This window comes from Astyanax mexicanus, chromosome 9 (assembly GCF_023375975.1).
Source record: "Astyanax mexicanus isolate ESR-SI-001 chromosome 9, AstMex3_surface, whole genome shotgun sequence".
Taxonomy (NCBI): Eukaryota; Metazoa; Chordata; class Actinopteri; order Characiformes; family Acestrorhamphidae; genus Astyanax; species Astyanax mexicanus.
The window spans coordinates 38,004,890-38,023,416 of record NC_064416.1 but is presented as its reverse complement, the minus strand read 5'-3'; the positions used below and the strand labels follow the sequence as shown (position 1 = coordinate 38,023,416).

Here is an 18,527-nt window from a genome sequence, read left to right as displayed (position 1 = left end):
ATTTAGGAGCGAATTATAGTTCTATTATTACAGAGCTTACAGTAGTGCTCTGTCTGTTTCTCTGCATACCTTATTTTTATCCTCATTTCACCCTGTTTTTCAATGGACTCCACAGGACCAGCACAGAGCAGCTATTATTTGGGTGGTGGGTCATTTATTCTCAGCACTGCAGTGACTGTACTGGTATGGTGGTGGTGTGTTATTAGTGTGTGTTGTTCTGGTACGAGTGGATCAGATACAGCAGTGCTGCTGGAGTTTTTAAACACTCACTGTCCTCCACTCTGTTGTACACTCGACCTACATCTGCTTCACCGTGTAGATAAAGTACAGTCAGAGACAGAAGCTCTGAATCTATTCCTCCACAGTGTGTGTTGGTTATCCTCTAGTCCTTTATCAGTGAGCACAGGACATGGCCCATATTGGCTGTATATTTCTGGTTGGTGGACTAACTATTCTCAGTCCAGCAGTGACACTGAAGTGTTTAAAAACTCCAGCAGTATTGCTGCATCTGATGTTATACTACCAGCACAACACACACTACTAAAACACACCACCACCATGGCAGAGAATGACCCACCACACAAATAATACCTACTCTGAAGAACATGGTGAATGGTGGATAATAGTCTAAAAGTACTCAGAGAAACAAATACAGGACTATAGCCTGTAATTATAGCACTGCAATGAGTTCCTATATGAACAGTAGATCTAAAAACATGGTGGCCTATGAGTGTAGAAACAAGGAAGTACTAATAATGTTATAGCTGACACTTGTATGACAATAGTAATATGTAATGTACCTTAAAAAATATTCTACTATGTACAGCACATCATCTTATTAAACTTATTTATCTTCCTCTCTGTAGAAAACGCTGTACGTGAGCAACAGCAGCCAGGTGGTCACGATCAACCTGCGGGACTGCAACCACTATGGGGATGCTTTTAATGCATGTGGTATGGCTAATGATCCTTACTGCAGCTGCAAGAATTCATCTGGGTAAGTGTTGATTAACTCATCTAAAACCAGATATTCTCTCAATTTTCTAGTAAGGGCCAGCAAAGGTTCCCCCACAATGACACTACCACCACCATGTTTCATAGGTTATATAATGGTTATGCTGATTGAACAGAACCCATTCAATTTTAGACTATTTAGTGCACCAAACATCAGTGAGCCTCCATGCTCCTCTAGATTAAAAAAGGTTTTTGGTTTGAAGTTTAATTGAAGTTTGTTGACTTGACTCTTGGGGGCAGAGTTACAAAAAGTGGTACAAATTACTGAATGTCTACCAACGCTTTGTGCAGGCTAGGTTGGTTAATTTATCAGGTTATATTTACTAAGAACTTAAAAAAAAGCAACATTATGTGGTGATTCTACCTTAAAATAACTTCTTACACTGACTGTAATATTAAGGACAGCATGTCTGTCAATGAAGATGATTGTTTCTCAGAAACCTGAGAGATCACACTATGATTGCAAACAAGAAACCGATCTTAATCAATTATTTGGTCTTCTTCTGAGCCCACTCTAAAAAGTGCATCAACCACAGGTCTAGCTGTCTAGGCATGTGCTGGCTGTCTGCAGTATGATGAGTTGCTCCACCCATTCTAATGTGATTAATGAGTCCTGCCTCTCATCTCTCCTTGAATTTTTCATTCCATCTCCAGTGTTTTTTTCCTATGATGCAAGTATGTGCACATTTTTATTGCCACCACTAGACAAATTTTTTTTAAATGGAGTAGACACCAGATTCTGTGAGGTCCACAGGTGGCGTGGCAGGTCTTCTCCTTTTACACCATCTCCTGGGTCCCTGATGTATTGTTGGCTGCGGGAAGGCCCAGCTGTCTCCCATGTCTGCTTCCAGGAGGCTGCTAGCCTAGCATCTCTTTACAGTTACTCAGGGACAGACTGTAGCATCTTATGTTGTACTGCCTTGTAGTGGTGGGCAATATTATATCGTATACAATATATTGTGACGCAGAAATATCATGATATTTAAAAATTCATATCGTGATAATTGGGCTGTTCTGTCTTAAAAGTAGTCTATTATTTACTGTGAAGCTTTAGGTGTATTTATTGTATAATTGTTTTAGTTTGCAGTTTATATGCATGCACTGAATATTCTGCAATATGTTTTGCTGCATTATATTATTTTATGCTAAATTATTTATTTTGCCACATTATGATTATTCTGTCTACTATTCTGTATACTTTTATACTATATTCCTGAAATTAATTAATTATTTTTCTGTTTTCCTATATCGCCAAGTATATCGTTATCGCAAAAATACCCTAAAATATCGTGATATTATTTTAGAGCCGTATCGCCCACCCCTACTGCCTTGCTGTAGGCGTGGTGAGACTTGAGCCTGTCTGGTGGAGTCCGTGTTGCTGTGGATTTGTGCAGGATGTGCCAGTTATAAAGCCTGGTTCCAACTCTGGTCTCTGTGTGCAAATGTGGGTTGCCAATTTTGATAACATGGCAGATATCTCGACTTTATTTCTATAGAACGGAGAGGAATGGAAAGCATTTGGTTTGATCTTTATCATGGTGCTAATAATTCATTCTTTGTGAGGGGCAATTGTCCCTGTTTTCAAACAGAACAGTAATGTTAATAATGTGACTTTGGTGTACTGAGTCTTCTTTGTCTGTAATATGTCCGTGTCTTAATTAGGAATCTCTCAGCTCCCTTTAGTAAATGATCAAAAGACAATTACAGATTGTAACTGCTGTGTTTAAACATTCATATAAACTATTCACACACACACAAATTCTTAACCGAAGTGAAGTGAAATAGTGCAGTAGACCCTTGCTTGAACCTCTGACATGCTATCACCCTCCCATGTCAGCCATTTCATACATTTATTTAACACGTGCACACACACACACACATAAACTCTGCCTGGATGAATCAGATCACATTTGTTTTTGGAAAATGGTTGTGCACCATACCCCCCATAACACAAGCATATCCATGTCTCTTGAATGTCTAGACTGTGGTCAGGTTTACATACTATTCTGATCCCTGTAATGCATGACATATCATGCAAAGTGTGGTGAACATAATAGAGAGGCGTTGAGGGCGTTGAGAGCTGGCAAAGCCCTGCCATATAAGGAAGTGATATTTGCAGTTAAACTATGCTACAGCCTATCATAAACCGTTTTTTGATTAACTGTTTTTTTATGTTAGTTAGGAGAAACACATCAATGCAGGGAAGCAAAATGGAGGAAAAACAGAACCTAATCAAACTAATACTTTACTGGGCAGCCAACCCATTTTGTGGTTGGGTGTCAAATTTAAAGGGCAGCTCAGACATGAAGGTTGACAGAACTATGTTTTTTTTTACTCCACCACAATTTTTTGCTGTCTGAGGGCATTGACCCAGCAACCTTTTGGTCCCGAGCCCATTCATCTCACATATGACTGCACCCAGGCCCCATTTTCTGAATGGAGTGGGTTTAAGCATGACCCATTGTAGTGGGACTGGGTGGGAGCAGAACACATTTAAAACATTTTGGCTCAATTTCAATAGAACTGAGGGGAATGGGGATTTCTAACAGTTTAACCTTATTCAAGGTGCTAATAAGCTGTTTAGATAATTTTGTAAGGAACAACCGTCCCTTTTTTTCATTAATTGTAGTCTTTAATGTGACTTTGGTGTACTGAGCATTCTTTGTCTCACTGCAGCCTACAATAAATGATCAAAAGACTAACTATTCTCATAAACTATTCACATCCACAAACTCTTGACCAAAGTGAAGTGAAATAGTGAAGCGAACCCTTGCTTAAACCTCTAAAACACTATCACCCACCCACGTCAGCCCAAAATAAGAGTGGGAACAGGTGACAGTAGGCAGAAGAGGGACCAGTTTCAGCAGGAGCAGGTGGGAGTACATCTGAGCAAGACAAATTCTAATGGAATTGGAGTGGGTGGACGCAGTGTGGGTGGGACAGATTCTAGCAAGAATGGGTGGGAGTTGGTTCTAGCCAACTCAGTCCATTGTGGTCTAACTTAAATTAATTAAAATATTTAAGAACATATATTTTTTAAGAAAAAAAAAACTCTTTTTAGAATTACTCCTAATAAAATGAGTCAATATTTCCTGTTTTAGTGATCTATAGACAAACCATTGATTTAGGGCATCAGTGTGTCTTTGCTGTTGTAAGGACGCAAAAAATATACCTTGCGCAGCTCCAAAAACACACAAAAATCATGTACTGATTCTCTTAATCAGTTATGTGTGTTTTGGGCACAATGTGAAATAAACCAATCACATACCATTAAGAGCCAGGGGTGGTCCGACCTGATTAGTGAATTAGTATTTTAACAGCGCAGCACTTCTGCGCTTCTCAGCAGAGGAAACTGACCTGCTTGTTCATGCTGTGAAGGTTCACGAGCAGGTTCACATTTACAGGAACAGAATCTTATTTTATTTTATTTTATTTTATATTTTGTTAATTGTTGATGAAAAAGTTGTGTTTGTGCTGCAGCGTGTTCTTGTGTGCGTGTGTAACAAGATAGCAACGAACATCTCACTGTTGACTGTTGTCAGGGTTCAAACCAGACAGTGGAGCACCTGTGATTTCTGTTGGCAAGAAACAATATGCCAGCAATTTACCTGAACACACCTCACTTCCAGAACACCACGCACATCAGCGTAGATATATTTTCTTAAATGTCTTTGCTATGTAAACGATGCAGGCGCAAAGTGTCAAAATAAATGATAAATGTTTACGGGTTGTAGTAATAGATAGTAATGAGCATCGTTGAGCACCTTGCGCAGGGTGTAAGATAGAGCCCTTGATCTTTAAATATCTTTTTAAGGATTTCTTTCTTTACTTTTCTTAAGTATAAAGTTAATGAATTTGCATATTAGAATTATTTTTTCTTAAGACACTTCTTCACTGTGTCATCATACTGATCACACTGTGTCCTCTATGTTCACAGAGCCTCGGCTGAAGGTGTGAGAAGGGAAGATCACTTTTTTTCTGCAGACGGTAGGTCTACTTGTACGTGTTTGTGGCTGTTGTTGGTTTTATAACTGGTTGCTGTCATATCCTAGTGATGATAAGTTCTGCAAACACTACTGCTTGCAGTGCGCTGAAAAAGAAAATGTGTGGGTTAGGTGTGCAATCGTTGTTTGCAAGACTTTACTGAAGTCATTTCATTAAAAGCTGGAGCACACAGAGGGGAGTTTGTATAAATGCCTGAAAGCAAGAACATACAATTTTTTAAAGACATGGAATGTGTGATATAATATGCCACATTCAAGCCAAGTCAGCCTCTTCTGCCCTAGGTAAACACATGATCAAAGCTTAAACAAACTATGAAGAAATACAGTATAACCATGTGACCTTACCATGACTGCAGGGCTGTTTTGTTCTTTTTTAGAATGAGACCACAGTGCAGAAGAGTGTCTTTTTCGTTGTTTTGCTCTAAAACACAAATCATCTGTAAACTAGCATCTTTAAACTATGAAATCACCTGCACAAATTAGATTTAGTGGGTTGGAGCAGAACTTGTTGAATTCTGTTGAACTGAGTAATGCTGCAGCCCCCCATGGCCTTGAATGCAAGTCATACCTCATAGCCAGCCAAACAGCCAAAACCAAATTGCATCATGCATTCCTAACTAAGATTTATCTCTTGTTCTGTTAAAGGCAATACGAAACACTGCTGAATTGTCTTAGACACGGAGACAGTGCTTAATCACACACTAACATATAAACATATAGGATCTATAGAGATTTTCCTTTTTTTACGCTGTCATGCCAAAAAGTGTAGTCATGGGAGAGTAGTGCTACCTCCGCTTGAGACGGCTTTGGAACACCAACACATGTATAAGTAATGAGGCTAAACTCTGGACAATGTGCTAATGGCAAGGCAACATGAAAATAGAATAGTGGGGGGTAGTGCTGTGCAATATGTTTATAAATATCATGGCGACGATAAAAAAGTGTCTATCGTGCTACTTATCTTCTATCGTCCCTAATATCGTTTCTACAGTAATTTCATCAATAATTTATGCAAATATATAATGTAGGCTATGATTAAATGTATTGGCGCGGTCACTTTGCATAAACTCGGTTTATATAAGTGATAATAAAGTTATCTTCACAAAAAAAAGCTTCATAATGTGGTTTTGCGACATGGCGCTCCTTTACGTTATTTGACGGACACGCGCAGACACGCCGGTTTGAAACATGCTTTATGTTATTAAACTCATGAGAGCTAAACTATGGAGACACATTGTTCTTTTGAAAAAAATAGTTACTGCATCTACCTCATCTGTTTACCAGGAATACTGTATGCCATGGAGGGTATTACCACTCACAGTGGACAGCACAGAGGCTGATAATGATTGTGACTGGTGGCATCTGGTCAGAATTGTCCATGCAAACAGACAGTTAGATCTACATTTAAACAGGAGGCACGCACATGCACATCTTCCACAGTTCAGCAATAGTCATGGGATATGATACTAGTTCCTGTCCTTGTCCTTGCTTGAGAGTATCTACTAAGTGTATGCACATATTTGGAGCCCGTCTGCAATTTACCACTGTTTTCTTTATTGTCCCACAGCAGGAGGACCAAGCATCCAGAGGCTCAGCAGCAGCCCCAGATCCCCAGACCTGATCCCTCGACACTCCAAATACTATCTTACTTGTCCCACACTTTCCAAGCATGCTTCCTACACCTGGATTCATGACAACAAAACTGTATCAGAGTGCGTCTCCACTGAAGAGCAGTGTCTCCTGCTAATAGAAAGCATGAGCAAAAAGGACGAAGGATGTTATGTCTGCCAAGCCACAGAGCAAGAGCAGTCTTGGACAGTCACATCTAATCTCTTGGTGGAAAATGGTGCCTCCCACCTGAGAGTGGCTCCTGCAGTGATGACCTGTCTTCTTCTCCTGATCAGTATGATAGTATTCTAGCTGTTTGTTTAGAGTTCATGATGTTGGAGTGTGTGTACCCCTTATTCTTAGTCGTTCACTGCTGATAACAGCACTTTTAAAACAATGGAAGGCTGTTTTTTACCATTGCGCATTAGCTCAGACTGATGAGACTAAAGACCCTATTTTAGCATTCTATAGCCGACCGTCAATGGCTCACCGTGCAGCTTGATTTGAGGTGTGTCAGTGTGTCTTTGCTATCGTAACGGCGGGAAAAGTATGTCTTGCACACAAAAGCCATGTGCTAATTCTCTTAAATAATCATGGGTAACATGAAATAAACCAATCAGCATATATATCACTTGCCATTTGTTTTAAGAGCCAGATTTTTGTGCTCTGACTTTGGCAAATTGGTATTTTAACGGCGCATTGCTTCTGTGCTTCTTAGCAGAAGAAAAATGACCTGCTTGTGCATCTCTACAGTGTGAACGAGCATGTACTTTTTTTTCTGCTGAAAAGCTCAGAAGCACTGCGCCGTTAAAATACCAATCTGCCAAAGTCAGAGCACATCTGGCTCTTAAAAGAAATGGCAAGTAAAAAGCTGATTTACAGGAACCATAATTTTAGTTTATTTGATATCCTGTTTATTGCAGACTGTGTTGCCAAAATAGCAATGAACATGTTGTCTGTGGTCTAGGTTTTTCAGTCAGTGGCCACCAACAGTGGTTTCCGTTGCCAAAATAGCAATACACCAGAAATGTACCTGAACACACCTCATTTCAGGACTACAGCACCCATCAGCAAAGATATATTCGCAATTGCTGTCTCTATTTAAACTGTTGGCGGAGTGTAAGCCTTGCGCATGGTGTAAGATAGGGCTCTCAGTGTTAAAATTCACATCATCTGCATGTGCTGTATTTAGCCTTCTTATTTCCTATTGCAGTGAACACACACTATTGTGCGCAATTATGGAATTCCTCTCTCCAACACTTCCTGCCCATAAAGAGAGGAAGCAGGGGACCATGGCCACTGATTGCTTTAAAGGCTGCAGATGTGGACACTCCAAAAGGTGCATGAGCAAAGGGACACCCAGGCATTACCTCACTTCAGTGAGGCACAGGGCAGCTTGAAAAACACCTAGGCATGTTTAATTTACGAGGTGTTATGTGTTTAGGTTAGCGATGTTAATTATTTGACAGCCTATTTTTTATAACGAAAAAGAGATAAGAACTTAAACTATGAATAAATTTATTCCACTTTCCATCAATGAACAAAAGCAAAATTACAAATTTTAAGATTGACAGTGGCTCTACCACTTATTGAAGATAAACATTATTACAATAAGTTCAGCAGCTGCAGTCCCATGGATGTGCATCTGGACACAACTCTTTAGAATAAAGAGTTCCCAGTACAAATATGGAATATATGGAACGCAAGAACAGATATTTAAGCAAAAGTCAAGATTTGTTAGAATGTTAATAACAAAAAACAAATAAGTATTTCTAACCTTGATACATTAGCATAATTTGCATGTAACAAAACTTTTGATACAAAAAATCTCAAAATAATTACACATTTAAGATGGTAACAAAAAAATATTATATTTATTATATATTTGATTAAAATGTATTAGACTAAAACTAGTTTAAGACTTAAATTACTGAAATGTGACTAAAACTATTATACTTTTATTATACAATGTTTTTAGTCAAAAACTAAAAATAAATATAGATCACCTGTCAAAATGAACACTGTAAGTGAGTGAGGTTGAACTCAGGCCTGTGTGCTCATGGCAAGGCGACATGAATTATCACCATTATGTCAGATGATTTCTGATCGTGAGTTTAAGGAAAAGTTTATTTAAAAAGTTATTCAAAGAATATATAACATTCTTCGATCAAAAAAGTCACGTGTCAGGAATACATCATAGAAGGTATTACCACCCAGAGTAGACAGTTCTGTGGGTGGTAATTATTGTGAACAGATTCTCGCGAACAGAAAAATGAGTTAGGCAAAGATCTCATGAACAGGTCAGTGCAGAGTTTTTTAGGCAAAAGTCATGTCGGGGCAAAAGGGATGGTGGGGCAATAGGTATAGTATGAACATCGAGCAATCTGAAAGGTCCAGTGCTGCGTCGTGTAGACATGATCTAGCCCTTAGACCATGGCTGCCCTGTTAGAGCTCCAGCGCAGTAACAGAGCAACCTTAATGCAGAAATGTGATGCTGCTTCTCCAACCATTTCAAGCCAACCATTTCAAACCTCTTTTCCCAAATGTAGCACTGTGTAGCCCTGTAGTACTGCAGTACAATGCAGCATCTGCAGCTGATGAGTCTTACCCATAGGTCGGCAATTGGCGGCCTAGGGCCAGATGTGGCCTGCAAGCGTGAAACATCTGGTCCGTGTGGTTGTTTGACCTATAATGAACGATTATAAGGCGTTTTTTTCCAGCTGTAACTCAGTTTACTAGCTGGGGCAGCGGTAGCATATTGGACCGCGATCCTAACGACTCGGGTTTAATCGCAGCGTGAGGAGGGGTGTGTTTATTTATTCATTTTTTTCCTTTCTTCCTGGGTTTACCTGCTTAATTTTCCAAAAACAGATTTTTTTTTGTGGCCCGCCACACAATTGCTTGGAAAATATCTGGCCACGACCAAAACTAATTGCCGACCCCTGCTCTAAACATTACTCTGCTAAAAAAAAAAAATAGAGTGACACTCGCTGGAGAGTGAAACTCAAGTTTTACCTCACAGAATAGAAGTCACACCATTTGGTCTGAGGTGTCATATGCATCATATGTCGAAAGTGTTTGTGGACTAAAAGTAATACCGCAGATCTTCTTACTTCTTACACTAGTTTGCACTTTATCCTACTCTCTTGAACACACAGTGCTGCAAAATGTATTCTTTTTTTTCCAACAGATGTCTTTAGTTTTTTGTTTTTTCTTCATACAAACTTTAATATCAGTTGAGATAACCTGCGTAAATCCAAACCAGCCTGGATGTGAAAAAGTAAAGAGGTCACAAAAGAATATTTATTGGTGGGGGAGCGGTTAATGCTGCCTGACAGCGCTACACTGAGAAACCCAGAGTATTCCAGTAAGACAGGGCGATATTAGGTCGTTGTTTGTCTCACGTAGCTTGTTTTACCACGATAACACGCAGTCCAATATGCTCACTCTAAAAGGCAAAAGGGATAGTGCTGTGGTTAGCGGGTAATGCTAATGCTGTTCCAGATAATACTCACCTCTAAACGGCCAAAGAGCTAGTGCTGGAGAACTAAACTGAAGCTCCTGTATAACGCTGTACTTCAGCAGAGAGGCTTTACTGCTCCTTACAACCTAACTGGTAGAATTCATACATAAGATTTTAAATGTGCCTTATAGTGCGAAAAATACGGGATGTGTTGGTCAGTACATTTGTATGTAATGCAAAGGATTCTGCCTGTCCTCTCCTGTAAATAACTGTCTGATGCAGCTTGAGGTTTGTTTGTGCAGTCTAGTTTGAGAATTTCAGAGAAAATGTGATGTGTGGATTTTCAGTGGAAAACATCACAGAATAAAAGAGTAACAAAACCCAGACCACAACCCATAAACTATTCAACAATAGAGAAGAACCTACTAGTAGTAGAATTTAGGAATCTAGCACAAATATAATGTATTTGTTGAATGCACTGAACTTATAACTGAATGCCAAATTGTGTGTCTTAATGTTTTATATATTTATATGATTACTGTCACACAAAAAACTTCAAAATTGGTAGCATTACAGAATTTGATTGCTGTAATTATGGAGCATTTTTATTTGTACACTCTTGCTGAAATTTGAGACAGTGTAAAGAACAATTAGAGTCAAAGATTCAAGTGAAAATGATAAAAATAAATAAAGTGTTTTAAGAATTATATATTGAGGTTTTTATCGCTTATAAATGTTTTCCAGTTCTATTGCTTGGAATAATAATTATTTAGCTTTTTTGCAAGAATTACCAAAAAAAGACTGTATTATCATTTTGTCAAAAAAAATATTAGGATAAATTGACCAATAGAAATGTTTCAAAAGGACTAGAAAAGACATCTACAAATATTTTTACATTAAAATAAGTTTTCCGTTTCCTGTAAAGTTGCCATTATCAAGATATGAGGGTTTTTTTTGTGTGTGTGAGGAATTGTTCATGACCACTCACTGTGAATGATAGATATATATATATATATATTTTTTTTTTTATTAGATAAATATTAATATTTTATAATGTATATTGTTAAGGGTTGTTTCACACACTTTGTTTTATATGATGTTAAATTAATATTATTAATGTTATTGTTTGTATTGCTATTAAAAACATTGTCTGTGTAATTATCGAGGGTTGTTTTTTTTTTACGTTTTATTTTCTCCGCACACAAGCAGTAACCTGGGCATGGGATGTTTGTTCTGTAGCTAAGAGCCTGATGTTAATAACTAGAAATGGAAAAGTGATCCACCCAACACATCTTAGCTGACATCATCCATACCATGCCAATAGCGTCATAGTCCCAGCACATAAAAACAAAGCAGCAAACTCTGGAAAACAACTTTGCTCAAAATCAGACCCAGCATCTAATAGCTGGATGGTCTTGCAGCTTGATAATATTAAAGGAATAAAAAAATTATTTCCTGGACTGCACTGGACTTTGCTGCAGGCCAGATGTGGCCAATAGGTGTATGTCACATGGTGCTAAATGGAAGCATGTCTTTTTAAATGCTAAACCTCATGCGAGTGGTTTGTGGAAATGTATGTAGTTAAGCTCTTGTGAAAGAACTCAGCAGAAATATATCACATCCTCAATGCGGGAACATGTTGAAACACAGCGTGATATGTGAACAAAGGAACAACATTTACAGCTTCCAAATAAGGGCACAAATATGATCTTGTGCCACAATCTCACAGTTTATTACTTAACATAAAAAAGCAGACAAACATGACTCAACACTGTCCCAACAAAGAGTTTTTTTAGCAAATTAGACAGTTTAGGTGTCTCTGAAAAAGAAAATTGCACTGCAAAAAATGATATCTTAGCCATTAATAACTTATTTCTAATTTCCTTGCACTTGTTTAAGCAATTTTTTATTTAAGTATTGGCAAATAATTTTGCTTAATTCATGTAAGATAATGTGATAATGAGATTATGCCAAGCCCTAGGCTTAAACCATAAACTATTTGTCAAAATGTTAGTGGGCCTCATTAAGGAACCAATAAGGATTATATTTTCAGTAGAAAAAATATATAAAATGGTCAGCACTGTTTAAGGCAAAGCTTTTGAATTTTTCATCAGTACCATGATGTGATAATTAGGGGTGGGTGATATGGCACGATATTTTAGGATATAATATCGTTAACGCCAAAAAAAAATAAAACAAAAAAACTTACACGTACCAAAGGATAACTAAACTTTACTTTTATATTAATACTTTTTTTTTTTTTTTTAATTTAGAGTATTCAGAGTTGAAATGAGTTTATCTTTTTTCTTTTTGGAAGGCCCTGCCTCTGCTTTCCTTTATTTGACAAAAATTGACAGTTACAATATCACAAAAAAATTCACAACATCAAAAACATTTCATATCATATTACAATAATTATTAATATTGCCTCCGCCATGATCTGCTTTCTCTCACTCACTGAACAAATCCCGTCCGGGAGGGGGGGGGGAACATTGCCCGCCCACACTAAAAACTGATTGGCTGTCTCACAGACTCTTTGCAGAGAACAGGCCAATCAGAAACCTCTCTGTTTTCTCTCTCTCCTTCCCACACGCGATTAGAGAAAAAAAGTCTGTCGCCTGTGTGCGCTCTTGGGGCACTCGTTCTGAATTCCGGGAGATTATATGTGACTCGTGGGCATCAGGGAGCCACTGCCGAAATGCGGGAGACTCCCGCAGCTTCAGGGAGACTTGGTTTGTCTGCTAACTCCCCCCTGAGGTTGCCAGGTTTAAAAACACAACAGCGATGCTGCAGCCATGGAAGCTTGCAAACAGGCGGGCTCAAATCTACAAATGCTACACAGCCTAAAAAGCTTTGGCATTATTTAAAAAGCTCAAAGACCAAAGACGGAATAAAACAAGTGTAAATATTGGCTGTAAATTTAACAGATGGTAAAGACTTCAAGCCCACAGGGACAAGAAGACAGATGCTGAGCTACTACTTTTTTTCTCCTGAACAGGAAGCTAAGCTACTTTAGCCATGTCATTTATCACAACCACTAGGTTAGCTTAGTATGGACAAACATTTTAATTAATTTTTAAAAATCAAGCGTTCACATTTATATCAGTGATCTGTGTGCAGCTGAGATAACAAGGCACTCAGTCACAACTGACTTGTCGAGCACACGGGTCATATCTTATTACTGGCAATTATGTAAAAAATATACCTCAGAAACCGAAAGGTAGATTCTAAACTTTAAACATGGCCATTCCTAGCAACTAGCTAGCATTAGCAGTTTAGCTGTGTATTTATCTTTCTATCATGTGAAATACAGTCAATATTCACAGTTAACTCTATTTTTAGGAACTTAGTTAAGCAATAATATAATAGAAGGAGTGCTATAAAGTGTAATATTGGCACAGCTATGCTGCGGTCGTAGGTTGTAGGTAGTATAGCTTATCATTATCTGATTTAGGGTAGAACAGTGTTGTAAAATGCGCTGGGGAGTATTATATTATGGACTAAAAACTTCTAAAAACACAATTTTCCAGCTGCACAACTATGATCATTAATAGTAGTAGCAGGAATTTACTGACAAATCAAATTAAGAGTTTCTTAACTTTATGCAACTCAATTATGATGCAGTTAAATGTCATGGAATCCAAATGGCACATAGTTCTCAGCTTCTGTTATCTAAACTTTTTGTTCCTCTTCCCAACAGTGTGCTGCCAAACATGTTTCTGTTTCATTTTAGATGTACAAATACATTTTTAATAATAATAATACTTAAAAAGCACTGATACTGATAATAGATTCTTTCAAAAGACTCAATATTTATGTTTATTTATTGACCCTATCCCATAGGGTTCTTTTTTATTTAACATATAGAGCAGTTCAATATAAATATGTGTAAATAAAGGGTTTGCAGTAATTTTATAGATTTAAATTTAAATGTTATAATTTTAAAGTAGTTTAGTCAGTTGGTGAAGGGACATAAAAGACATAGGCTATACTTATATTTTATGTCCTTCAGCATCAGTCATCCTCATTAATGTATTTTTAAATTATTTTCATATTTAGATATGAGGCCCAAAAAAATATATGTAATAATAAATTAAATATGTAATTTTAAGTTGGTTAAGTGCGACTGACTCCTAATATTATTATTCAGTGTTATCCTGTAGTTATCAGTCCATAATGTAGGTGGCGCTGTCATGCCATGGGGGTGAATTTGCTATGGAGCGTTCTATTGAGTGTCAACTCTTAGGCTTATACACTTTGGCCATGTCTTAAAAAGTGGTGCCTGACAAACAAAAATGTTGCAAAACCTGCAATTGTTTTATTTTTTTTATCATGGGTTGGGTGGGTGGTTGGGGGGGCTGCAGTGGTTCTTAACTTTCATAAAGGGGGATTCCAGTCAAAACGAAAGAGAACCGGTGGTCCCACACACACTCTATTTCTGCCCATACCACACACCTCCTCCTGCTGTGGTTGGATTTTCTACCCAACACATTTCTCAACACAGTCCCACACATGACCTGACAACATCCTCAATCCTCAGCCAACAACATCACTTGATTTACAGTGTGGTGTCTTACTTTGTCTTGTTGGATGATCATGCTATTTGTTGGTTTCACATCGATTCAAATAAATCCACATGGTTCATGGATAAACATCAGTGTTATGACATATGATATTTGAGCAGTTATTAATTGAGACTGCCAGAGTATAATGTTTCTGTGCTGATGACGATGAAGCATTTTTAGAGGCCTCTCTAGACACACAAGAATACTTAACAATCATACACTTCACACAAAATTTACACTTAGCATTCATCCACATACACAAACGAGAAGTGGCAGCCAACCACGCACAGCATACTCTCAACCAGAAACAACCACCAGGGAGCACTGAGAGTTAAGATGCTTGATCAAGTGCCCAAAACCAGGGTATATAACCTATAACCTTGTTGTCACTTCGTCACCACAACCATACATCCTTGGTAGGGTTTAAATCTGGTGAGTCACCTGGCATCAACTAAACATCACATGTAATGGCAGATTTGAGCATATACAGTATATTTTATAGAAATGTTCAGAGTTAGCCCTTTGAACTTAGAGGGTTTCATCCTGGTAAAAAGTGTAAAAATGGATGAATCGTGAAATCGTGAAAAAAAAGTTCATTGCAAAACGTTTACACATAGGGGAAATACTACAATGATGTGCCTGAGAAACATATGACTAAAGAAATGTGTGATTCTTTGAGTACTGAAACTAATTGTTCAAATAGTGATTTTTTTTCACGATTGGGAATGTTTTCTAAATAATAAAAATCCCCAAACCAACTGCCTCACTTTCTAATTTAAGTCTACCGTGGTTATGGCAATGGAACCCATTTTTGGTCCCATAGAGAACCGTCTATCCCCCAGTAAATGATCATTTGCACAGTCTTTTGCACATTTCAAAAGTCAAAGTTAAAACATCAAAACATCAGGCAGGTCTTGTGGGGTGTTCCCAGTATGCAGTGGTCAGTAACTACAAAAAAGAAAGTTCTCCAAAGAAGGATAACCAGTGAGCTGGCAACAGGGTCAAGACCTTCCGTCGTCTTAAACATGAGCCCACAACTCTTTGGCATACATTTATAATATATTTTTAAATGTTATCCTAATATGGTTCAAACCAACAGCTTTCCAGACATCCTCCACTTCTGTCCAGACCACTCATGACTTGTGTTTCTGCTCCACACAATTCCCAACACAGTCCCACACATCATCAGTGGGATTTAAATGTGGTGAGTCACATGACATCATCTAAACAGCCTTACTCATCAGCCCACAGCCTCACTGCTTGATGAGCAGTGTGGAATTAGGTTTCGTCTTGTTGGCAAGTCATGCATTGTAATCTAAGTTGTTATTTTTGGCCACTTTGACCACTTTTTTGTGTAATATCAAAGTTGTTTTATTGAGGAGACAAGCCACTGGATGAAATATGACTGGGAGATAAATCAACTCGGTGTCTATTCGAGAATAAAGTCCCACCCTTCAACAAACAGAGCTGCGGGAGGAGGGGAGTCAGCATGCTAGTGGGGAACCTCCGCTTTGCTAAGGAGATCTGTGCAAGCGCAGTAGCCACACCAAGCAGAAACATCCATTTTTTTGTGCATTATGGATCCAAACTTTTAATGCGATTTATGTAAGATACTACCAATGATTTAAAACATGTAGTTGAGATGATAATTACACCTTTGGTTTAGAGTACTTTAGTCTATCCTATTCAAACAGATAGGGATAGGGAGGAAACAGGAGTCCCTGGAAGAAAACCCAAGCAGAAATGGGGAAAACATGGAAAACTCACTCAGGTAGGGACTTAACCCTAGAACACTAATGTTAAAATCAGTAACACCATCACTAACATTGGGTATACACTGTATGACAAGTTTTGGACATACAACATTACATAAAATAAAAAAGGTAACATGAATGACCCTATAAAAAGCAGAAAAATTATTGGAAAATCAGGTAATTCTTCACAGGTAATGTCTCACCAAATACAATTAATGCTGCTGGGAACTTGGTCTTTGGATCACCACTAACGTAGGATGAAAATTACCCGAACGCATGTCTCTTGAAAAAAAAACGTAGATGGGAGGAGGGAATCAACCACAACATTAATGACATCAGTGAGTGCCCTGAAGCTACCCAAAGTCCCATGCAACTCAGACAGCATCAACACAATGAAAATCCCATGATAAAATAGTGTGTATAAAAAATCACCCGGCGTTAGCATTCTAGGGTTGAACCCAAGACCCGAGAACTAACCAAAGAGCAACCTATGCCTACATACATAGACAGGACCATTGCAGTGTTCCCAGCTCCAGTATTGGTGTTAAGGTTGAGGTTTCTTCTCCACACATTTCTGAACACAGTACACAAAACAACAGTACAAACTAATTATGAGATTTAAGTCAGATACTATCAGAGATTTAAAATAGGTTGTTGAAATGGTAGTTATATCTTTGGTTTAGAGTATTTTAGTCCATCCCCAATGAAACAGATAGTAGACTGGTCTTGTATGAGTGGATATTACAACCCGGGCTGTGGGAGGAAACCAGAGTCCCCAGAGAAAACCCATGCAGAAGCTGGGAGAACATCCACATTTAACCTCGGTACTGGGGAAAAAAACATGCTAACCAATAAGCCACCTTGCCTACATACAGAGGCCACTTCAGTTTCTGAATCAGTTTCTCTGATTTTGCTATGTATTGGACTAAAATGAACATTGTTGTTTTATTCTATAAACTACAGACAACATTTCTTCCAAATTCCAAAAAATATTGTCAATTAGAGCATTAAATTGCAGAAAATGAGAAATGGCTGAAATAACAAAAAAAGATGCAGAACTTTCAGACCTCAAATAACAAAAAGAAAACAAGTTCATATTAATAAAGTTTTAAGAGTTCAGAAATCAATATTTGGTGGAATAACCCTGGTTTTTAGTCACAATTTTAAAGCATCTTGGCATGTTCCCCTCCACCAGTCTTACACAGTGCTTTTGGATAACTTTATGCCTTTACTCCTGGTAAAAAATTCAAGCAGTTTAGCTTGGTTTGATGGATTGTGATCATTCATCTTCCACTTGGTCTCTTAGTTTTTTTTCCAGAGCTGTATATAGGCAGGACTGGTGTTGCAGAGATAGACGCACAGTGAACTGACTTGACTGGTAATGTCTATAAAGATATGAATGTACAGAGATGATAGAGATTATACAGTAATATTAGTTTTATGTCTATATCTGTCATATTTGTTAAACACATTACACCCAAGATCCTTTACACAGTCTCAGTAAAAAAATATCACCTGAAACTTTTGAATCAGTTTCAGAAAATTCCCAAAATATTAGGTAGGTCTTGTTGGGTGTTTCCAGGTTCCCAAAATGCAGTTGTCACTATATACCAAAAGTCTTCCAACGCTGTTTTAAAAAGGTTAAGGGTGATGCACACATTATTTAGCAGGTGGGTTTAATGTTATTCAGTAGAAATATTCATATCTAGACCTTCAAACCTACTGTTAGGGTGGGAGAAACTGAACAATGGGCTGGTCTCTTTTCACATCCTACACTGATAGGCCAGATCATTATCACCACCTTCCTAATAGTTCTAGCTTGGAACAGACTGTACAATACCTCTATACAAGATCAGATCTGTTGTCACAGCATATTGTACCAATGCTCTAAGATAAACTAAAGATCATCTTGAACTTGATCTTGGTGTTTAACCCTCATGCTATCCTCAAATTTAGCAACACCCTTTATTTTCTAGGTCAATATAATCCCAGCAGTTTCAACCTCAAGAAAAGTATTGTAATTAACGATAACTAAACATGTTAGCAAAGTTTACTCGCCAGTTTCTTTACGTTTATTTGACAAATTATCAGTGGTTCTGGCATTATAATAAATGTTTTA

General features: G+C 37.9%; 1 protein-coding gene across 6 annotated transcripts in view; it reads left to right on the top strand.

The window, feature by feature from the left end:
* Nucleotides 1-7,775, top strand: part of LOC103037190 (semaphorin-7A) — a 115,696-nt gene extending 107,921 nt beyond the window's left edge. For 5 of the 6 annotated variants that reach the window (XM_049483269.1, XM_049483268.1, XM_049483267.1 and 2 more), the window contains exons 11-13: nucleotides 867-997; nucleotides 4,952-5,001; nucleotides 6,586-7,775. In XM_049483269.1, coding sequence (XP_049339226.1) covers nucleotides 867-997; nucleotides 4,952-5,001; nucleotides 6,586-6,938 — 534 coding nt within the window. In that variant the 3' untranslated portion in view covers nucleotides 6,939-7,775. The remainder of the gene's footprint in view (nucleotides 1-866; nucleotides 998-4,951; nucleotides 5,002-6,585) is intronic. The other variant, XM_022679822.2, reaches the window with a different exon arrangement.
* The last annotated feature ends 10,752 nt before the right edge of the window (nucleotides 7,776-18,527 follow it).